Source organism: Delphinus delphis, chromosome 3 (assembly GCF_949987515.2).
Source record: "Delphinus delphis chromosome 3, mDelDel1.2, whole genome shotgun sequence".
NCBI classification, from domain to species: Eukaryota; Metazoa; Chordata; class Mammalia; order Artiodactyla; family Delphinidae; genus Delphinus; species Delphinus delphis.
Window position 1 is genome coordinate 119995457 of NC_082685.1, and position 24600 is coordinate 120020056.

The following is a 24600-nucleotide window of genomic DNA, read 5'->3' on the forward strand; positions in this document are numbered from 1 at the left end:
GTTCCTTCAGTTCTGTTCATCTCTTTATAGCGCCACACACTATTGAAAGCATCCCTTCTCTTTAGCAAAACGAAACAAAACCAACCAAAACCCAAAAAAACCTGTTTTGAAACCAACAAAATGTTCCCTTATCCCAACTGTAGCAGCCAGTTATGTTCCCTGTGCTATACAGTAAATCTTTGTTAATTTATATCTTGTAGTGTATATCTGTTAATCCCACACTCCTACTTTATCCCTCCCCCCTTCCCCTCTGGTAACCATAATTTTGTTTTCTATGTCTGTGAGTCTATTTCTGTTTTGTAAGTAAGTTCATTTGTGTTATTGTTTAGATTCCACATGTAAGTGATATCATATAATATTTGATAAACATAAAAAGATACTTATGTTACCATCTTTGCCTATGTTGATGATGATTAAAACTTAAGTGCAGGAAACACAATTTGAGTTGGTCAAAATACAGCTTATTAGGAAACATGAGAAATGTGATATGCCTTTTATGTAGTACAGTTTATATCATGTGTCAACCTTTGATAAAACGTGATTGACTCATTTTTAAAAACATAATTATATTTTTCAAGTATATCACTCAATAATAATCACAATATATTATTTCACCATTTCCTTTTTGGCTATAGAACAAATTAATGGCTTTTTTCCTAATTAACCAAGTAAACATGGGTAGAACCTACATGGGGATGTCCCTTTACTTTCATAAGCAAAATACAGACCTCACGTGTAAATGCATATGTGTTCATTTGTGAGACAACATTACCATTATTTTAAATCACAAACAGTTTTAGAGTTTAGCTCCAATATTTCAAATGCCTTTAGAGAAATGTAAAGGTATTTATTACCTTAATACTATAACTAAAGTTTCCAAAAAAGCTATTAAGAATGTCAGGGAAAACAATTAAGTTAATATCACCTTAATATAAACTTAATGTTAAGAATTGTCAAAAACATAAAGTATTAGACAACTTTACCTCAAATTCCAAATGTGACAATTTCTTAAGTCAACATTTAATTTTAGAAAAACCAAATCATAAAAGATTGCAAAACACATAGTTTATTATACACTTCAGTTACAGTTCTTTGTTCACATTATCATATTTACACACCCCTCAACCAATCCAGGTATGGGTATACTTTATAGTTCGTTACATAAGCAGAAATACAAATTATTTACAAGCTCACTTTAGCTTTATTACAATCTAATTTTTAGACAGATTAAAATATGTCATGCCAAAAAAAAAAAAAATGTCATGCCTGCATCCCCATTTTCACACCTTAGGGTAACTGTACAATCATCACAAAGTAAAGTCACATTTAAAGAATTAAAATTCATAGAAAAACCTTTAGGTAATCAATAAATATTTTCCAATTAGTAACATCAAGTAAAGAGATTCTCAAACTGAGAAATAATTTTTTGGCTTTATTTACATGTATTATTATATATTATATTCAAAATATTTAAGATAAAACTCCGCATCTTTAACTTTTAAAATTTAAGTTAACCAGATCAATATGAAACAAAAAATAAATGGCTAAAAACACCTATGAAAAGTGTGAAAAGCAGACCAGTGAGGGAGAACTTACCAGACATTACAACTCACTAGAAAGCCACTGCATTCAAAACAAAATGGTGTTGGCACAGAAATAGACGGAGATCAGAACAGAGAGGCCAGAAATAGATACAAATGTATATGGCATCTTTATATGTGACAAGGGTAACATTTCAATCCCATGAAAAATAAAGTTTCTCATAGTAACTAGGACTTAAGTAACTGGTTATCTAGGGGGAGAAAAAAGAAAGAAAGATAGAATCCTACCTCATATCATGTACAAAACTTAAAACTGGAGTAAGATCTCAATGCTTTTAAAAATGGGGAAGAATATTTACAAGAATACTTGTACGACCACGGGATGGACAATACCATCATAAGCAAAACAGATAATAGAAGCAATAAAGAAAAAGACAGACATAAATAATTACAAAACATAATAATAAGTAAGGATTTTCTTTTGGTAAAAGACATCATACACAGAGACAAGAACTATAAAGAACAATAAAGCTATATTTGCACATATGTAAGGATAAAACACAATAAATACCTCCCAGAAACTGTGATGGGAAAACACCACCAAGTAGAAAAATGGGCAGTGAAAATAAATAGGAAATGAAGAAAAGGGAAATTCAAATGAACAATAAACATATGAAAATATATTTAACATCAGAGGCAGTCAGTGAAGAAAATGTAAATTAATGATCAGCGATAATAAGATTGGCAAGAATTAAAATAAACAGTGGCATCCAATGCTGGTGAGAATGCAGGAAATGGGCATTCTTATGTGCAAACGTGATTTGCTATTCCTTTGGGGAAAAGAATCTAGAAATATACATTAAAATTAAAAATACACATACCGTTTGACCAAGCAATTCCACTTCTGGGAATCTATCCTATAGGGAAAAAAAAAGGACCAGTATGTAAGGACATAGGTACAAAGATGTTTACTGCAGCATTGTTTGTTGTGGGGCAGAGGAAGAGGGGGGACTGGGAATAACATGACTGCCCATTAATGAGGAAATGTTTAAATGAAATGTGGAATATCTATAATATAGAATATTATGTATTATTAAAAAGAATGAGATAAATCTGTACATAGTGACTTGGAAGGCTAATAAGGTGAGAAAAGCAAATTGAAGGGCTATACTTCCATTATGAGAACGGCAACAACCACCAGAAGAAAACAATGGACATGCAGATGCTCACATGTACATGGAGTAAGGAATGGAAGAACACAGACCAGGCTAACAATGGCCACCCAGGATTGGGAGTGGGAACAGGGAATGGAAGGGATGGGGATTATTTACTTCCTCCTAGTGTCTCTCTGTGCTGTTTCACTAGTTACTATGAACACTATATTAACTTTACAACTTCAGAATACATTTAAGAAAAAAATATTAGCTTTTATTAGTGGTAGTAGAGCAGAAGGACTTCCAGACATTCATCTGTAGTAAAATAGTAGCCATTAAATAAATATTCCCTTCTTTGCTTATGCCAGTCACTGCAGTGTTCTTTTTTTTTTTTTTTTTTTTTTTTTGCGGTACGTGGGCCTCTCACTGTTGTGGCCTCTCCCGTTGCGCAGCACAGGCTCCGGACGCGCAGGCTCAGCGGCCATGGCTCACGGGCCCAGTCGCTCCGCGGCATGTGGGATCTTCCCGGACCGGGGCACGAACCCATGTCGCCTGCATCGGCAGGCGGACTCTCAACCACTGCACCACCAGGGGAGCCCCCCACTGCAGTATTCATTTTTGATGGCTTGCCCAATATCCATTCTGTCTCTCTCCCATATGTGTATCAGCCATGTGGTTTGGGTGGGGTTGACTCCACCCCATTCCCAGAAATTCCTGAATGGTCTAAGCCAGTTCTGTCCACCAGAAATACAATTTGGAGTCACACAATTTTAAATTTTCTAGTAGTCACAGTAACCATGAAAACTGCTGGCAGCCATCTATGAGCTAGGAAGGAAGCCTGCCCTGGGATGAGGGAGAGACTGGGTCCTTGTGTCAACACTGAACCTCTGAATCAACCCTTGCAAGAAGCATGGACTTCTTAGTTACATTAGCTGGTAAATTTCCTTTATTTTTTTCAGCCACTTTGAGTTAGGTTTTCTGTTACTTGCAATCAAATGTATTCCAGTTGATAAACTCATCTATGGACTAAACAAATACTTCCTTCTTAAGCGAAATAACTCAAATGTTCAATATTTCTTCATTTGCAGTCAAGGCATGCTTTTGTTAAACTAGCCTTCCTTGATAACACCTTTAGGCAGCTTCTGAAAACATGCCCAGAGAAGATTTCCAAAGACGAATTCCTGATCATGCAGGGTAACTTTGCATGGTTACAACTCAGAGTATTTCTCCTTAAGACAATACAGACATAAAGCGTCAGAGCAATCAATTAGCTCCACTCTCATTCCACCCTCTTTGCTGACCCTCCCTTTCTAGACCAGTGTGTTCCACCTTTGGCACTATTACCATATTGGACAGATAAGTCTTTGTTGGGGGGTGGTGGTGTGTGGTTTCCTGTACACTGTAGGATGGCTAGCAGCATCCCTGGCCTCTCTCTACCCACTAAATGATAGGAGAAATCCCACCCCCACCCCAAGTAGTTGTGACAATCAAAAATGTCTCTAGACACTGTCAAATGTCTCCTTAGGGGACAAAATCACCTCTGGTTGAGAACCACTGTTCTAGACCAATAATTAGTTCTAATGTAGAACTGACCTTCATTATTTTACCACATGATGGCCTCCCCCCGCTCCCCCCACCCCGCAAGTGTCCCCTGCATCACAATCTTTCCAGGCATTATGGCCTTCTCCTCGACTAGACATGAATACGTGACCCTTGTCTGGCCATGCTCTTCCTCCTCTAATCCCCGCTTATGCTGAGCCCGAGCTCTCCACTGCAGGTCTTCTTTCCGGAAGAAATGTAGCTAGTCCCCTCTGACTTCAGCTTGACATCATTACCTGACCTGCTCCCTGAATCACCCACGCAACCATTTCTTTGAGCTTCTCTGAGGGGATATTTTCTCATTTGTGGTCACTCATTCCTCAATTCAGCCTTCCCCGGCTGGGTCAGCCACCTCCTCCATCAGTATATCGTGGGGGACAATTCCACCCCACTCTATCCACATTTTATCAACTCACACATTATTCTCCCTAATTCATCCCTAAGACTAAAGATAGGTTATAACCACTGGAAAATTCTTCATAGCTTCTCAAATTGATTGACAGATTTAATGCAATTCCAATAAAAATCTCAACAGGCTTTTTTGGATGGAAATTGACAAACTGATTCCAAAATTAAAGAACCTAGAATAGTCCAAACAATTTTGAAAAAAAAAAAGAACAAAGTTGGAAGATTAACGCTATCTGATATCTGAACTTATTATAAAGCTACAATAACCAAATCAGTGGGGTACTGATATAAAACAAACAGGCCATGATCCAGAATAGAAAGTCTGCAGATAGACACCCATATATGGACAAACAATTTTCAATAAAACTACAAAGAGATTCAGCAGAGAAAGGACAGTCTGTTCAACAAACGGTGCTGGAACAATTAGATACCTGTATGCAAGAACATAAACTTCGATCCATATTTTACCCATATACAAAATTAACTCAAAATAGATCATAGATGTAAAAATCTAAAATTATAAATCTTATGGAAAGAAAAAGGAGAAAACTTTTGTGACCCTGAGTCAGGCAAAGATGGCTTAGAGGCAACACCAAAACCATGAGCACTTACAGAACAAATTGATTATTTATACTTCATCAAAACTAAAAACTTTTGCTCTTTAATAGATGCTGTAAAGAGATTGAAAACACAAGCCACAAGCCGGGAGAAAACTTACCAGTCATGTATAACAGCTTTATTTATAATGGCCCCAAACTATAAGCAACCAAAATGTTCATCACTAAGTGGACGGATAATCAAACTATGGTGTATCCACCAATAGGATATTACTTAGAAATAAAAGTAAGGAACTATTAACATACGCTACAATAGAGCTGAATCTCAAAATAATTATGCCAAGTGAAATAAACCAGACAAAAAAGGGTACGAACGGTACTGTTCCATTCATTTAAAATTTTAGGAAATGCAAACTAATCTTTAGGGTTGGAAAATATTAGTACCTGTCTGATTGGGCATGTGAGGGCTGGGAGGAGGTAGCAATTACAAATCGGTAAGAGGAAACTTCTGGAGGAGATGGATATTTCAATACCTTCGCTATGGAGTCTGTTTCACAGGTGTGAATATACATATATGTCAATTTATGAGATTGTGTATTTTAAGTGCAATTTATGGTATGCCAATTATAGGTCAATCAAGCTTTTTCTTTTCTTTTTTTTTTTTTTAAAGGGGAGAGAGGAGCACTGTTAGTTGTTGGGGAAAACATTAACTGCTAGACCATGTAGGGTTATGCTGCTGTTGGGACACCCTAAATTGGTTCATGCTATACATGGGATTTCATAAGAGGAAGTGGTTTTGTTGTTTTAATTTCTTTTGTGGTTTAATACAAATAGAATTCACAATTCCTGGGTACTTAACATAATACAGCCTAGGTGATGTTAAACAGTAGATAAAAGGTCCATGGGTGGGAAGAGACTACACAGAGCCTTGAGAAGTACCGATCTGAACTATGTTTGCTTTAATTCTCCTTTTAAGTATCTCCCCATATAACCACCACCATCACCACCCCCTGCTGTGGTCTTAAGGATGTGTCCAACCAACATCTTCCAGCAAAAAAAAAAATTAGAATAGAGCCAAGTGGCCTGAAATCTCAGAGATAATAATTAAGTAACATGCTTTTTAAGATGTTTGATGACATTATTTTTCCCCATGATTCTACCAGAATCAACTGCATTTACATACAAATTGGTAATACCTTAGAATCCCAGCTAAAAAAAGCCACCGTTGTTCCCCTAAGACATGAAACCATGTACTGATCTATTAATTTCATTTCAGTGTATGATGTCAAGTGCATTTTAAAAATATACTCCACGGCTTCCAAGGGCTTCCTTAATCCACAAGGATTGGTTTTAGAGTTTAAACTAATTTATCATAGACATTAAAAAACCTTCTGCTTACTCTCCCAGGTAATTGATTCTTGATTTGCTAAGATACTAAACACTATTCTTTACACCCTGAAATACCAAACCCCTGGTGAACTCACTCATACGCCCCATGCAGAGCAAATCCTCTTGGCCGAGAGGCCAAGGGAAGCCCGGGAAAGCAGCCCACTCCCTCCCTTGGACCCACTGCCGGCCCAGGGGGACGTCCCCCACTGCCCCTGCAGTAAACATCCTTTGTTCCACAGCAGTGACACGGGGATGTCAGAGGGTGCCAACTTCTCCAAGAAAATGCCCTCCTCGGTTTTTGAAAAATACAAATAAATCCAAAAGACAACCTCTGCCTCAAAGCCGACCTTCCCAAGTAAAAGCACACACCTCCACCACCAGTAACAGTAGAATCAGCATTGGAAAATCGGGGTTTAGTAGGAGCTCAGCAACCAGGGCTAATGTCACCACGAGGTTAATCTCACTGATCTCTAGGACACGACAGAAGTTAGAAATCATTTTTCCTGCACAGTGAAAAGCACAACGCCTAGACCAAATTAATATTTTCTAATAGGGAAGAACAATTTCACCTAAGCATCTACAAAACAGGCAAATACTTCTTGAAAGATTACTTTATAGTTCTAGAAAAGGGGCATTTAAAAATTCTTCCCCTCGATATATTATGCCTATTTAAATTTAGTATCATTAGAATTTTCATTCTTAAAAAAAAATTTTAATTTACCCTTCCATGCTAGGCACCCGTTTCCACATGCCGATAAAATTCATAGAATATACTCTTTTTTTTTGGCGGTACGCGGGCCTCTCACCGTTGTAGCCTCTCCCGTTGCGGAGCACAGGCTCCGGACGCGCAGGCTCAGCGGCCATTGCTCACGGGCCCAGCCGCTCCGCGGCATGTGGGATCTTCCCGGATCGGGGCACGAACCCGTGTCCCCTGCATCGGCAGGCGGACTCTCAACCACTGTGCCACCAGGGAAGCCCCATAGAATATACTTAATAAAACATTTTCTTCTCATGCAATTGTATTTACAGAACTGTCTGCATACAATTTTCTTATGCTATGAGTCAAAAGATACCTGGGTGATGTCTGAGGTGAAGCAGAGTCCAGAGGCCACTGGGAAGAGAGGGGTAGAGCACTGGCATGTTCTATGGGGCACGTCTTACGTTCCAACACAGAAGCATGGAAAAGCCCTAATCCTCGTCTTCATCCCAGAAGAGGTGACTTTATATAACAACATGTTCAAAGACAAGGCATGTGTATTCAGATGAAAGAGATGACCTGCCAGAATTCTTAGAAGCTGAGGCCTCTACTGCCGAAAAACAGAGAAGGAAACCCTAGGATATTTTCCCCCCAGTCACTTACGTTTGACAGTCAGCTGCCACAAAGAGTCAAAGAGCGGGGTTTCTAATTCTCAGGAGTCAGAATGGCAGAGGAAAAAGTAGAGATTCTAAGGAGGAACACCAAGACATGAGCAAAATCTTCTAGCCACAACCGACCTCGACAGTTCCCCTCAGAGAGCCCGACTTACTATACAACAGGGTCAGGAGAACAATACAGAATTCAGCTGCCCTGCTCGCATGTCTCACTGGGCGATGGGCTCCTTTGGGGACTGCCAGTTACCACAGTGGGGACTGCCGTACCCACCAGTGCAGCCATCGCTAGTCTCATTACAAGTCTGAGTAAACTCAGTATCCTGGTGGTGCTGGTATGTGACAAGGTTTTCCCTCTGGTTGCAGTTTTAAGTGTAAACTCTTAAGAAGAGTTTGAGGCCATGCTTTCCAAAATGTTCAAAGAAACCATGACGAGCAGGGTGAAGTCAAGTGTACTCTGTGAGGTCTACCCTTTACATGACCCATACTGTGGATGTCGATGCTGTAATTCATGTCTTTATAGAACAAAACGCTACCACACCCTTGCTCATTATCTTTTTCTAACTCAAATGTATTGCCCTGAAGAAGGAAAATTTGCTTTCCATTCACTGGTGGGTGGGACCCCTAAACTGTGGCCACAGTTCACAGTGAAGAAACAGTCTGAGCACAAGCAAATCTCAAGTCCTCCGAGTTGTTGGTTCTTCACTTACCAAACAAAGGTATTTAAAATTAATTTTCTGTTAAGGTTTCTTCCAGCTCTGAAATCCCAGGATTAAACTTTTCTAAGTGGACATCTATAATATCCCACTTCATTTTCCTCAGTACCTGTCTGTCTCAAAACACAGTTTCAAGAAGTAACCTATATACTATGTTGAGAAGGATGGGCAGGTTTCTAGTGATGGATTATTCTAGAAGAGGGGCCACTGAGCACAGGGAGTTCCCTCTCAGCTTCATGATACACAACATGTGTGGGGTCTGTCTCCCTCACACACCTAGAAACCTCCTGATACCAGTGTTGACTGTGGAGGGACACAGGAAAGATCTACCCAAGGACCCGGGGTTCAGCCACCCTATGTAACACCTCTCCCCTGATGGAAGGGCTGGTAAACAAAGTTGTCCCCCCACCCCAGAAAATGCTACTCAAATAATCTGGCTTTAAGGGAGCTTCCTCAGCCTACTGGCAGTCTTTTGCCTAATGCTATTGGACAAAAATAAGTCGGAGGGGGGCCTTAATTCCCATTGTGTTTTATTTAATAAAATACTTACATAGAGCTTACTGCATGCCAGGCACGGTTATAAACATTTTACAGATATTAACTAATTTAATCCTCAAAACATTCCAGGATAGAATAGCATACATACTTTTTTTTTTTTTTTTTTCCCCAGTACGCGGGCCTCTCACTGTTGTGGCCTCTCCCGTTGCGGAGCACAGGCTCCGGACACGCAGGCTCAGCGGCCATGGCTCACGGGCCCAGCCGCTCTGCAGCATGTGGGATCTTCCCGAACCGGGGCACGAACCCGTGTCGCCTGCATTGGCAGGCGGACTCTCAACCACTGTGCCACCAGGGAAGCCCTGCATACATACTTTTATGGATGAGGAAACAGAGACACATAGAGGTTAAGTAACCTTCTGAAGGTCACAGGCTGGTTAAACAGCAGAGGTAGGATTGAACCCAGGCCGTGTGACTCTGAAATGCCTACTGAATAACAGACCTGAGAAGGTGGCTTTTAGTGAGAAAGTGCAGGCACCCACCTGCTGCAGTGGGCCACCCTCCACAAGGCTTGCTGAAAAGATGCTCACTGAAAAAGTCTCCAAATTCCTGTCTGACTCAGGCTTGCTATAAAGTCATTCTGAGAAATATGAAATAGAGAATTTACCCTCATGCCTTTGGACATCCAGAAGCCCGCTTTGCCATTACACACACCCTGATGCTCTCCTGAGAACAGCAGTTCTCATCTAGGGGTGGCATTTTAGATTCACCCTGAGAATGGGCTGAAAGTCCACAAGCCTCGGTGCTCCCCCTGCCTCTGCCCCCAATGCACATACGCGCAGATTCTGATTTGTACTCCCAAGTGTATTTGGAAATGTGCGCGCGCGCGCACACACACACGTATTTTGATAAACCTCCCTAGGCAACCCAACTCTCCCTCCCACGGAGCAAAACTAAGGTCTTCCTAATAATTTTCAAAGGTGAGAAGATCGATCCTACATTGTTTCTATCTCCCAGGTCTCCTCCCCCCAGCCCCCTCACAGAAGATGAATGCAGGCGTGACACAGGATGCTGCAAATACATACCAAATACCAAACTGGCTATTCGATGAATATATAAATGCAATTGACATTCTTTCACAGTCTGAAATCCTCTCTTTACTCTCAGGATATATTACACCATTCTGCTTTTATATAAACATGCCACTTTAAATGCTAATTCAGATGCAACACTCAATTTTTTCTTCATTTTGTTGCTGGGTTTCTAACATTCAAAATGACACTGGACTTCCATTTGGCTTCGACGATAGGCATTTTGAATTCTTGTTGTTTCAATATTTGTAGGGGTAGGAGGGAAGAATGTACTAAGAAGAAAACTAAATTTATTTTAAAACTTATCCAAATACAGTTTACATGCCCTTTATTTTGCTTGAATTAAGCCCTTTCCCTCTCTTTCAGAAAATGTTACCTTCACCTTACTGAAAATCTCGTAAATCTAATTTGACTCCGTTGTAAAACCAAGGTGATTGCCTCTCCTTGCATTCTAGAAATAACCTCATTTTACTCAAACTGCTTTTCTAAACAGCCCATCAAGGCAGCATGCTCTGGCTGAAATACAACTGGCCTGAACATACGTCTTCTTTTTGAAAAATACACACACCTACAGATGCCAATGACATCCACGTGAGCCTCTCCAATTACACAGAAGGTCACTTCCTATCTCGTCTCAAAACGAGGAATTTCAACCTAAGAAATATCCTAATCCAGTGCACCCAGTTCAATCTAATTACAGTGAGACAAACTGTCTTCTGAGTCCAGCAGGCCCCGCTCCACCCAGAAGCTTCCAGTAACCCTCCGGGTCCTCTGCCTCTGTCATCCTAGGCACTGTGACAACACTCTCTCCCTCTGTGGCTCACTCCATTCTTCCATCCCACCCAAACACCCTTTCCTGCTCCTGCCCAAGAGAGACAATATGGGAAAGACGTGAGACAAGTTTATCACCTTTTTCATATACTTGTTAACTTATCCATGTGGCAAAATGGTTCTTGACAACAGCTCTCCTTGTCTGTCGCCAGACCACCAGAAGCATCCCATTAATGACTCCCGTTCTGCTGTGCTAAATGCAGCTCAGCAACACCCGTGCCCAAAGGTATGTACATTTCAATGAGACGCGGAGGAGAAAAGACCTTTAATATCCAACTGAATGAACTTCAGTTCTTACAGATCCAACTGAATGGATGTCTGGCACTGTGGTAAGTGTGTTTTAAGATGCCTGTTTTCTTTGTGGAGAGGAAGATGGACCTCCTAGCACACCTGAAACCATTATATGCCAGCAGCACCTCACCCTACGTAGTCCGTGGCCAGCCCTACTAGACCCCAACCATTTCAGAATAATGATAAAAGGAAAAGGGGAATGGAGAAGGGACAAAACTCTATGGAGAGAAATAGTTGCGAAACACTAGTATTGCTGCTAGGTTGAGAAATTGAAATTAAACCGAGAAGACTCCTAAATTACTTTTTTTTTTTTTTTTTGCGGTACGCGGGCCTCTCGCTGTTGTGGCCTCTCCCGTTGCGGAGCACAGGCTCCGGACATGCAGGCTCAGCGGCCATGGCTCACGGGCCCAGCCGCTCCGCGGCATGTGGGATCTTACCAGACCGGGGCACGAACCCGTGTTCCCTGCATCGGCAGACGGACTCTCAACCACTGCGCCACCAGGGAAGCCCCCTAAATTACTTCTAATACTTTCAATACTCCCAGAAATTCCTCAGCACGCAGAAACATACTTCTCCAGGCCTTCCGTGCTTTGGGTTTCTGCTGCTAGATGTGTGGCCAAACAACATAAAGCCAAGAAACTAACTGACCAGATGTCAGTCACTGTTCTACTGAAATAAAGTGATAACTGCAGATAGTCCTACGGATCCCTGAACTACAGGGCTCCATGAAACAATGCACTCATGCTCACAATTAAAAGACATAGAAGAAAGGCTATTTTAATTTTGGGTAGCAAGGAGAATTTACTTGCTAAGAAGAGATAGTGCAGTTACATTCTCTGTGCAGGGGGCTTGGGGGGGGTGTTTAAAGATCATTAAAAATCAACATTGGAGGAGGCAAGGGAGCTGGCCCCAGCCAATTTCCTGCCCCTCTCTCCAGGGAATTCGGAGAAGAAAAGAAGCTCCCTCTGTACTAGAGAGCTGTTTATTTGAGCAATTAACAAAACATGAGGGGGTCCTTTAAAATTAAAGGGGACCTTGGTTTTGCTCTGAACCATCCATTAGCTCACACCTTGGGCTTTTACCCTTTTTCCACTTTCCCTGTCAGAAAACAACCACCACGCAGAGAGCTTTGCCACTTAGAAATGTCATTTTAGGACCCAAGTTCAAAAAACTAGTTAAGGGAAAAACTAGTTAAAAAGAAAAGCCTATTTTCTGTGTTCTTTTATTTGTAAAGGCTTTAACTGTTATATAATATATACATGCTTTATATAACAAATATGTTTTTATCACGATTCCAGACAAACATTGTCTATAAGCTTACTTAAAATTTTTTATAGACAATACTAAAATTTTTTAAAAATATGATAAATCTATGTGTCTGAATGATGAAAGTGCATTTTTAAAATATTACCCTTCAAGGCATACACATTAAAAGTGGCAGATATAACAAAATCAGGTGCCTTCTTCCAAGAGCACAGCTTTTCTGAAGGTACACCCCCTCTGACAAGTTCAGTCGCATTGCCGGGTACCATAGACAATGAGGAATACATCACATTGCACAGTTGCTTGCTGTTGACATGGAAATACAACTCAACAGAAGAGCAGGATCAAATCCTCAATCTTTCTGGGAGAAGGTAATAAAAGACTTGAAAGCATTTATGCAGTAAATAAACAGAGGAAGTGTTAACAGGTTTAATGATCAGGTACCATGATGCGGGCTAGCACCCGTACCTAATAAAAACACACCTGTGCTCTTCTTCATCAGATTTGTATTAAAATCACTCGAGCATTTATCTTATAAGTATTTTCTTTTTCTCAAAGTCATAAAAGAACCTTGCATGAGGAGAGTAATGACTGGCATCCTGTGTGGTGGTCACTGAAAACTCAGAGTGGCATTACATCCCAGAACATCTATGTCATAAGTCATTAATTCTTTGGGGAATACTTGTATTTAATAGAAAATTTAAAAATAGCATGTTTATTTCTTGTTTGCTTTACTTGCAATCATTAAGTTTTCCAAAATTCACTTAAAAAGGTAGATTTATGTTGACATATATATATATATATATATATATATATATATATATGATTTTTATTCCCATCATCTGATTGATAGAGCAACTGATTTTTATTAGGAGGGGATTTTAATTGGCTTAAATGTAATTCTATCTTACTAAGTATTCAAAGCATGTACTCCAAACAAACTGATGCCATCATCACTTTTTTTTTTTATTAAAGAGTCCATGCTCTCAAACAGAGAAATTTAAATATTTTCCTTACCATGTATTTCCCCCATCAACTCATGGCTATCAGCTAACATGAACAGAATTGAGACTTACACAAGCGCAAAAGGAGATATGGCCCTTCAGTAGGTATAAGGAATCTACTTTGCTAACTAACATTATTGTAATAATAATTTATAGGAAACATACTAACTTAAACAGGAAAAAAAAAAAGCACCATTTATCATAAAGGCTAAAAGGAAGCTCTGACTAAAGTTCTAAAGTTCTTAAATAAAGTATACAAGACAAGCCTAAGATGCTTTAAGCATACAAAATTATGAAGGAAAAGAGATTTTTGTCTCCAAAGATATTTTATGTAGATATTTCTGTTTTTCTTGTTTCTGATTTCTCATCATGTTGGGAAATATCAAAAAGTTTAAACTTTTACAAGTCTAGGCAAAAGAGTCCTAATCTTAACGCAGGAGATTGGAAGTTTTTCATTCTAAGGACATTTCCGATGCTAAACTATTAGGCCATTAACCTGTAGTGTCCAGAGATGTAAGCTGGGAGCGAGTGAAAATTTATTTAGGCACGTTCTCCAAGAATAATGATCCAGTGTTCTCCTGGCAACTAAAAAAGTACAGACCAAAATGGAGAGCAATAAAATGTTCATGGTTCACGAAGTTTTGGTTCCTAGACTCAAAGACTGAAATTTCCCAAAATTGAGTCAAAAGAATGAATTCTTACAACAGTCACCACATACGTTTCTAATCCTCCAAGTTGAGATTTGCATGAATTTATCTTAAATATTAGACTTATTGTTTTAAAAGGACATTGCCCCATCCACTAAACTCAGCATAAACCAGACACCAAATCCAAATATTTCCAGATCAGCCCTTACACAGTACTAGTTGATAGTAACTGTACCTTAGTAGAATATTAAAGGCAATTAACTTCATTCTGCAACTTGCTGATGCAAAAAACTATGATTTATGCAAATATATTATCAGCCTTAAAAATAAAAGGTGGAAACATACTATAAAGAAATCAAGTCAATGTTCACAAATTTGCTATTTTAATATAAGAGCATTACATGAATCGGTGCAGTAAGGTCTAGATCTAATAGAAAGTTTAGCTGATGCAAAGTCTTCATCAGTTCAGAGGCAAAAGTATATCATTTACTTTGCATAAAATTCATAGTATAAAGATCATAGAATTCCAGATCATGTAGATAAGCACTAATTCTTTAGTCAGATCATTTTAAACTATCTGCAGACCAAATAATGTTTTTGCTTGATTACATAATAGAATTTTTAAATTTAAGATTCTCCCAGGAATAACCTGCTGTATAAAAATAAATAAACAAATAAAGTAAAATTAAAAAAAAAAAAAAAAGATTATCCCAGGAATAAATATGCATTTTGGCTTATAATGCCCATAAGGAACCCTGGAAACTTTCTTCAACTTATCTTGAAATCATTAATATTTAACATTTATAAATAAATGCAAAGCTTTGTGTTTTCTTAATTCAGTTGATTATCATTAATCTTCTGATTGCCATTGAAAATCTAACAAGTCAGAGAATAATGACATTACAAACTGTATCCCAGAATACAAATGAATCAATAAAGAAATTATTCTACTTACAGACTTCCTCTTCTGGGGAGACTCAGCTCCTTCTGCAAAAGAAAAAACGAAACATGTATATGAGATGCTACATTAACCTTAGACTACTAGGACACCAAACAGGTAACATAAAATGTATCATCCTTACTATGCTTGATTTGGCATTTTCTATACTGAAAAGATTTTAGTGTAATTATTTTATGCTGGATCCCTTCTGACATTGTTCCCTTTATACACTGTATTTGACGTACAAACCCTGTTTACCTAAATTCCAGAGCAGAAAAGACATCAATCCTCCCAAAGCAGTGACAGTCAAATACTGAGTTGAGCTACGTGACCCTATAATTGAGGGTAAGGGAAATCTGAGCAACCAAAGAACTTATCCAAAAAGGAAACAGAAGGAGGAGGAGAAATTTTGCAGAATTATAATTAAGTGAAAGGTGAAATGAAAAGGGTAGTGAAATCAGACTATTTGCCTCCAACAGAAATAAACTCATGCAAAACATTATGTCTACCAAAGATTATAATTTAAAAAAGAAATAGAGCAAAAGTTTTCCTTCTGGTATTATTTCTCAAAACAAATGTGACTTATGATTAAGGATATTTAAAAGTAGGTTAACGAACTTCTAAAAAGGTAACCAGACAGCAACAACAATTAATATAGTGCTTTATAGTTTCAAAGGATGCTCTCACACTTATCTCAAATTAAGATCATTATCTGCCTTTCTAGAGAGAGTCTATGGGAAAATAAAACAAAATAACCCAGCAAACAAACAAACAAAAAGGGATACAGAAATACCTCCACCCACTAATGGAGCTTTCAGAAGCCCGGGCACTCGAGAATGATTACTTGATGACAATAATTAAAGAATAGGAAGTAATGAGTCGCCTGGCTATTTTAACTCAAAATTTGAAAGCCTTGACTAAATTTGGGCTTTCCTTCCCATAATTATCTTTTTTTTTTTTGCCTGCCAGGAGCTCAAGCATCATTTTTTGAAAGGTGCTTCCCCTTCAGCTTCAAACTCACCTTTCCTGTTCCCTATTTTTATTGGATCCTGAAATGTTTGTCATGGCCTGTGGCCTCACATCTTACTTCTAAACCATGCAATTTGCTCCATCACAGCTTACAAAAAATGGACTTAAGAGCAGCAGCCCAGAGGAGGATCCTGCCTTAAATAGAACTTATCCAAAGTTATTACTTTACTCACTTATTAACTGGAAAATATATTTTGATACAGAGTTATAATAATCAGATCACTGTTTAACTGCAAGAAAAAAAAAAACAATTTTAGGGACAGAGTATTTTCTTCCTTCTCCCAATAGCTAGCCATTTTCTTTTCACGGACTGCAGGGTTCAGTGGTGAAATGCTTTTGTTTTGTTTTGTTTCGAGTTTTTCTTTAATCCTTCATTAGCCCCAAGAAATTATAGCGTTTGCTGAAGTTGGCTCCCTGATTCTGAAACATAAATATACCTTTATTTACTAAAGCCTCTAATGAGAAGTGTAAAGTCTTTGACCAAGACAGTTTTCCTTGGGAACTGAAATGTAAATAGAACACCAATGAGTAATTGTCTCTACGTGTGTCTTGGGTTATGACAAGCACTGAGAAATCTGTTTGTATTCAGGTTAAAAAAAGAAAAAAAGAGAAAAGGAGAACTGCCTAGAAGTAATCATTCACCAGAGGGTTTCTTTTAAAAAGAAATTACTGATCTGAAAAGGAATACATATATATAGCTGAATCACTGTGCTGTACACCTAAAACTAACACACCATTATAAATCAAATAAACGTCAATAAAAAAAAAGAAATTACTGAGACCCACTACATAGCAAAAGGCCTAGAGCTTAATTAAATAAGTAAATACTGCTGTTTAGTAAGTTCATCTGACAGCAGTATTAAAAGAAAAGGAGGCGTACCTGAGGTGCTATCATTAAAAACAGAAAAAAATAAGTCAGATGTTGTTTCAGTTCTGTACGCAAACAGATCACTCAGAAGATATAACAGGAGAAGGGCCAAATAAATGATCCCCAAATAGTTCAATCAATCATATTCCACCAAATGACCCGACTGTAAGCTGGCTATGAGAAGAAACTGCTGAAACGGCAAGATAAGGGATGAAAACCGACTCTGTTTTTAATCAGAAAGCCCTTCCAACAGGTCTAGAATTATGAGTTCTAAACAAGAAAAAAGGTCACAGTGGGTAACCCCGCACTGCTGCTCCCCGGGACGGCGGCCGAGGTTCCAGGACATTTAATAGGCCACTGTCAATGACCTGCAGGGTCTGTGCTAACCAGGCTGAGGAGCTAATCCACCTGACGGCTTGAATGTCAGGCTTGGAACTGGAAACTCAATTTGCTAGCAAATTGGAATCAGATGCGATGGTAATAAAGTGAGAGAAATGAATGTGCTGTGGCCAAGACCTTGTGAACAGTGGCTGCAAAAGCCTGCAAATCCCAAGAGGGCTAAGCGATTGCAGACAGAGCCAGGAGGGGCTGCTGTCCTGCTGTGTGGGGAGGGACCATGCACTGATCAAACTGCACGGGCTGGATGCAAATGAGCAATATCAAGGCACTTACTGCCCCAATCCTAGTGGTACTGTGCGTGTGTGTCCTTATTCTCTTAATGTCAGGATAAGGTCACTAAACCATACTTACATAATTAGATACGACATGTGGTATTGGTTCCGGTCATAAACCAAAGCTTGTGCTTAGTATATTTGGAACATGTGTAAAAAATTAGCATCAGATTAAGAATAGAGAAGGGAAGGGGGCAGAGAGAAAAAAGGGCAAGAAGTGTCCATCTGAACTAAAATCTATGTGATTATTAATCATCACAGGTTAAAGAAATGCATGAGTGTATTTAAGAATATTAAAATTTTAAAATTATTTTCATTGATATTGATTTTTCAGTGACATCTAATATTTTTTAGAATTGCTGTGTATCATTACTTGCTTGAAAAAATGATCTCCTTTGCCCCCTTTCTAAAAATGTTGACTAGCAAATACGTGCATTTGAAAATAAAGACAAAGTTAATCGAAGAACTCTGTTTACCTTCTTGTGATCTCTTGATAAGACTGAGAACACACAGATTCCTCAAATACTGAAAGAGAATTTCTGTGAGTCTGGGAAGAAAAGAAAGCATAACAAATGATCCTGCCCCTTTCCTCGGCCAGCCTTGGCCTCAAAAGGAGAAGAAAACTTGTCTCGTTCATAAAGGCAGTTGAGAAACAGCTGCAACGTTTAATATGTACAAGCAATTTCCACAATGGCAATTTAAAAAATATATACTATTTAATACGTATTTAATAGTTATACATACACAAATAAAACAACATGGCAACACATGCCACATGTATTTAAGAAATCTTTGAACTATTCTTTTTAACTGATGGGCCACGTTATGATTTAAAAGAGAAAGGAGATCTTATATCATATTACAAATATTATATTACAAATAAAATATCCCCTCCTTCAAGAGGTGGGGCTTAATTCTCTTCCTCTGGAGAGTGGGCTGGACTTAGTGACTCCCTTCCAAAGACAGAGGAGGGAAAAGGAAAAGTAGCAACTTTTAAGTGGAGAAACCTGACAGACACCGTCTGAACCAACCAACATTAATGTTACCAACAATAATCATAGATACCATGTGCCCCTGATACGATGTCATGAGAACAGACTTCACCACTGTGGCATTCTCCCTAAAAATCCTTAACTCCAGTCTCATCCTGGAAAAAGTACCGGGGAAAACCAAACTGAGGATCATTCTACAGAACATTCTACAGAACAACTGTCAGGGTTGTGAAAAACAAGGAACAACTGAGAAACTGTCACAGGTCGGAGAAGACTCAGGAGAACGATGACGAAATGCAATGTAGGATCATAGACTGGATTCTGAACCATAAACAGGACAGTAGTGGAAAACCTGGTGATATCCAAATAAAGTGTTTAGTTAATAGTAATGTACTAATGTCAATTTCATAATTTTGACAAATGTATTAAGGTTACCTTAAGATGTTAACATTAGGGGAAATTGGTGGAAGGGTATGCAGAGATTCAACTGTCTTCAACTTTTCTATAAATCTAAAATGATTTCAATTTTTTTTTTAAAGTTCTCTAAAAAGAAAGAGAGAGCTAAGGAGAAAGAAAGACACGTGTGTGTGTGTGTGTGTGTGTGTGTGTGTGCGCGTGCGTAGGCTAGGGCATGGAATGTATGAATAAATATCGAAATAGTCTATGCTTATTTTAAGGCCATATTTAACCCAGTATTTTAGAAGTTTATAGAAATAATCTAAGTGAGAGAAGCTTGTGACTAGGACCATCAGTGAAGATGTTGAGAAGCAGTCAGGTTTGAGATATGTTTTTACAGAATATACAAAAGAACTGGATGTGGAAGATGGAAGAGAAAGCCAGAAAGAGTAAAAGTTCTTGGCCTGTGCAGGGGGAGTTTGAGGGAAGAACGGTCCTATCTGGATACATCACATCCAAGATGTCTGTAAGAAATCCAAAGAAAAATTTCCAAGCAGGTGGTTGGACAAACGAACCTGGGTTCAGGAGAGAGGTCGGGGCTGAAAATAGACTTTGAACTCATTATTGTATAAGATGGTACATAAAACCATGTGCTGGAAGTGACAGGAGAAGAGAGAACAGAAAAAGAAGTGGCACATATACCTATATGTATATATACAGGACCACTTAAAATCTACAAGCGGGGAGAATTCTGCTACACACTACGCCCTGTTAAATGATGTGCTGAACTATGCAGACCCTGGGTTCTTCAAACAACACAAACTGAATGAGGCTAGCAAGTAAAAATACTACTGGGTAGACACCAGCTCTCACACAGGTGACGGGATTGTTGCACAGACAAGGTCAGAAAATGGGTGGGAACTAGGAAATTAACCCCCAGAGAACATGACCACAGCTGGGGAATGGCCCGTTAGGACACCTCTGCTGCTCAAGGCTCAACTGGGGCTCAGCCTCCAGGAAGGACCTCTCCACTGTCCCAGCACCTTCCCCTCAGCACTCTGGCAGGTCCCCACTCCCCGCGAGTGTCCCATTACTGCCAGGTGTCAGCCAGCGTGATCACGCCTGAGTTTCTGCAAAGAGCTGAGATGCGGGAAGCAGTGTATCAGGCACCGTTAGGGACACGTAAGGAGGAAATAAAATAAGACAGATTTAAAAGCTACTTGGGGAAACACACACAGCAAAAGAGATATCACCAGGTGCAGGATTATGCAGTATAATTTGAATGAATAAATGTTCACAGGGGAGAGAAAATAAAAGGGGATGAGATAATTCAGCTCAAGCAGTGGTTCTGAATGCAGTCCGGCTACACATCAGTGTCACCCAGGGAGCTTTTACAAATACCGATGTCTGAACACCACCCTGGAGATGGAGAGGGAGTTGTGTGTATGCGTTGTTTCGTGGCGGCTGGTACTTTTAAGTACCCTTAAGGCCTATTAGTTTGCCTTTGGATTTTTTTCTTTATGGAATACTACTTTTCTAGCTGTCATCAGAGTAGTGAAGTTTTAGGGTTTTTTGTTATTTCCTTTCCAAGTGGGAAGCACTGTAGGGCAAGGAAGGGTACCCCAAATGGAACTCTCCCTACCTGATGGGGTGTAAATTTAGCTAGGGGTATAGGCTCAGCAAGGGATTGGCTCTTTTAAAGGGATGTTTTTGGCCCCATTTTTCTGGCCTCCATTTCTGAGTTACTTGTGAAGGCAGAAGCAGAGGACAGGAAGGTTCACACCACAGAACCAGATCTTACAGAACCAGGCTTGGTTCTGAAACACAGCTGCACACAAAAGGGGCTTATGTTCAAACCTCTTGAAAAATCCAGTGAATTGCCCATACAGTACATAGCTCTATGCATAAAAATCTGTAGAATGAAGCTGGAGAAGCAGTAGGTAGACCTCTACAGAGATGCTTGGACAAACTGTTCATTCTGTAAAATACCACTCAGTGGGAATGTGAGGTGGGTGGAGAACCCTAAAGGACCCCTCCTTTCTTGCAGGTTTTATTTCATGCTGTTTCTGTGTCTATAACCACAGTGCACTTTAACATATTTACCTGTGGTAGTAAAGTTCAACAAAATAAACCGTGAAAGGTACACACACAAGATCCCTGCTGCGTTTTCATGTAAATTTTACTCTATCGCAACCGCATACTCACTTTCTCTGAAAAAACAGAAGTAGTTACCGCCTTCCTTTCTCTCTGGGTTGGCTTTTTCTGCCGTGAATTCAAATCAACGGCCATCGTCCCCAAGACTAGGCATTCGTCTCACGGGCCCTTTCCATACACAGAGTTTCTCAGTCACAATATGGGTGTCTGGCTCTTTGAGTTTTATAAAATCCTATCCGAAATGGAGTCTATGAATTTCTTAACAAACTCACCTGGCTGTCTGGCAGGACACGCCAGCCTTCCCATGGAAAGCCCAGAGATGAGCAGTTGCCCAGGATCGCAAAGCCAGGAGACGGTGGAAGCAAAATGTGAACCTACGACACCCAGCCCCAATTTTCCCCCTACACTCCAATGTGAAAGTGCTGGAGAGCAGGCCAGAGTGGTGTCGTGCACGACAGGGAGGGGAGTCTGAATGAGGACATGAGCACAGAGGGTTGGCTTTAATTTAAGAAAAAAAAAAAGGAGGGCAGCTTTTCCTCTAAAGAGGGAGAAAAGTACAAGTAAAAACAGGTACCTTTTAAAGAAGAACAAAGGAAAACTGAAGCAATTTACTTGGAGTTCCGTAATTTCAGAAACCGAGAAGACAAAATCTTCTGCCAAAGGTGAAAACAAGGGGCACACGTGGGGACTAAAGCAAGCAAAATGGGGTTCTTTTATCCAATTGCACACTTTTTAGTAAAGGCTGCTGAGGCAAGTGCTATGCCAGGCACTGGGCATAAAGGACTTGGCTTGCTTTTTCTATAGTATGGAAAGGCCTGGAATAGCGGTTTTTTTCAATAGTACCAAGGGAGGGGGCGATCAGTTTTCTTTAAGGAGAGTCAGGATTGTTTCTTGCCCAGTGATATTCCCCATTATTCATGATAACAAAATCTGGTGGAACTGAGCTATTCTCAACCTCCAGGCTTAGCTCCGGTTAAATTAAGCTAATGACAAAGTTCATTGTCTGAGCCAAAGTAATTGGTTCAGAGATGGCATCTGATTCAATCTGGGAAAACAAGATGCAAAACAATGTTTGCTCTAGGCTCCTGGGAAAGAATGCCTTCCTTTTTCCAAGAGAGTTAACAGGAAAGGAGGATCATTAAACCCAAGAAGCTAATGACAGCCGCAGGGTAGAAGGTGACAGAAAAGAAAGACAGGTAGAAACTGGGTCTTGGGTGATGTCTTTGAAACAATGGATCTAGTCTTGCTTATACCTGGATTTCTCAGTTATGTGAGTCAATCGAGTCCCTTTATTGTTTAAACCAGTTTAACCTGTGGTTTCTGTTCCTTACAATTCAAATATTCCCAAGTGATGCAATACTTAAGCCTGGTCTTTCTTCCACGGCCACTGGGAGTTGGCTAGGCAGCCTCAGGAGTGGGTGAGGAAAGGGGCATTCCAGAAGAGGGAACGGATGCTGCAAAGTACGGCGGAGTGAAACAGTACACAGCTCTTAGTAAACTTGGAATGGCCGGAAATGAGGGTAGAAAGAAAAAACCAACAGGACATGAGAACAGAGGCAGGGACAAGGCAAATCACAGAAGGGTTTTGGAAGAGTCTGTCTTTATCCTATAGGCAATGGGGAGCTCACGGAACATTTTAAGTAGGAGAATAAGATGGTCAAACTTAACACGTCAAAAAGGATCACTCTGGTATCAGGGTGTCAAATGGCTTATGGAAGACACACAGGAAATTAACTCAGAGGCTTATTCAATTGCCCAGGAAGCATAGCCCAGTGCCAGGACTAAGAAAGAGGTAGTGGGGAAAGAGGGGAGGGGCAAATTCAAGAGAGAAGCATGTGTGTATAGGATCTACTGGAGTTGAAAAGAAATGCTTAGCTCTTGGGAAGGTTTAGAACATTAGGAGCTAAGGGCAGGGCTCCATCCAGAGATTAGGGAAGAGGGCCATCCAAAAGTTAAATAATGGAAATCTGAATGTGGATAAGGGGATGGCAAAACCATTTAATTTAGACCAGAGAGTCCCAGATGGCAGGGAATGTGGGATAGATTTGCAAAGTAAGATAAGAGCAAAGGTGGGCATCGCAGGTCTTTCTTGCATGAAAGTTAACTATCATTCATCACAAACCCCTCCTCCACTTTAAAATTTTTACACAATTGGTGGGAATTGTTTTTCTTTACTAAGCCCATCGGCCTTCACCCATCTAGTAACAGTCCCTAATGTTTACTGCATGGTGAGGTACATTATCTTAATTTTCACTATTCTTTCCGTTTGACAGAACTGAGGCACAGACCAGTTAAGTAGCAACACAAGGTCACAGAGCTGGCAAATGGCTGAGCTTGTCTTTGAATCTGCAGCAGCCTGAGTGCAGAGCAGTTTAATTATTTTTCATCACCAAGTAAGATTTGGTGTATCTGTACCACAGACTCCCCTCATGCAGGCTATCAAGTTGCATTCACAGCTGATAACACACTGGCAATTACTCTCAGAAAGGAATGTTACAACACAGCTTTGCAGCTCTTTCTAAGCAAATTTCCCACTTAAATTATTTTTATAGACTCTGGTTTTATTTGAAGCAAAGCCTTGCAAACACATTACTTTTAACACAGACCTTTTTAAGTAGAAAAAGCATAACAAGTCAAATCATCAGTTAACCCCAAGTCAATGAGCAAATGAAACAAGCTTCCTTTCCAGCCAATTACTAGGGGTTTTGATGCTTCCTAACTACACCCTTGACATCAAAAAATCAAGCTTGGGAATCTCACACATTCACACACACAGACACACAGACACACACAGACACATACACACACACATATATCCTGCCTTCCAATTCAGTATTATATAAGGGAAGTCTGCCTCCTAAGTCTCCATGTTTCTCTGCAGGGTTTGCTGAGTAAAACTAGTATTTAATGTTAATAACATCTCCAGTTTACTGAGTGCTTACTATATACTAAAATAATACTTACTATATACTAAAATAGATATACTATATATATACTATATATAGTATATATAGTATATATAGTATATATATAGTATATATATAGTATATATATAGTATATATATAGTATATATATATAGTATATATATAGTATATATATTAGTATATATATATATATATATACTAATATATATACTAAAATATATATACTAAAATACTATATACTAAAATACTTACTATATACTAAAATATATAC

General features: G+C 39.4%; 1 protein-coding gene across 4 annotated transcripts in view; it reads right to left on the reverse strand.

Annotated features, from left to right (window-relative positions):
* Window positions 1–24600, reverse strand: part of MAST4 (microtubule associated serine/threonine kinase family member 4) — a 569289-nt gene that overhangs the window by 248052 nt on the left and 296637 nt on the right. For all 4 annotated transcript variants that reach the window (XM_060009396.1, XM_060009392.1, XM_060009393.1 and 1 more), the window contains exon 4: window positions 15310–15341. In XM_060009396.1, the coding sequence (XP_059865379.1) occupies window positions 15310–15341 (32 nt within the window). The remainder of the gene's footprint in view (window positions 1–15309; window positions 15342–24600) is intronic.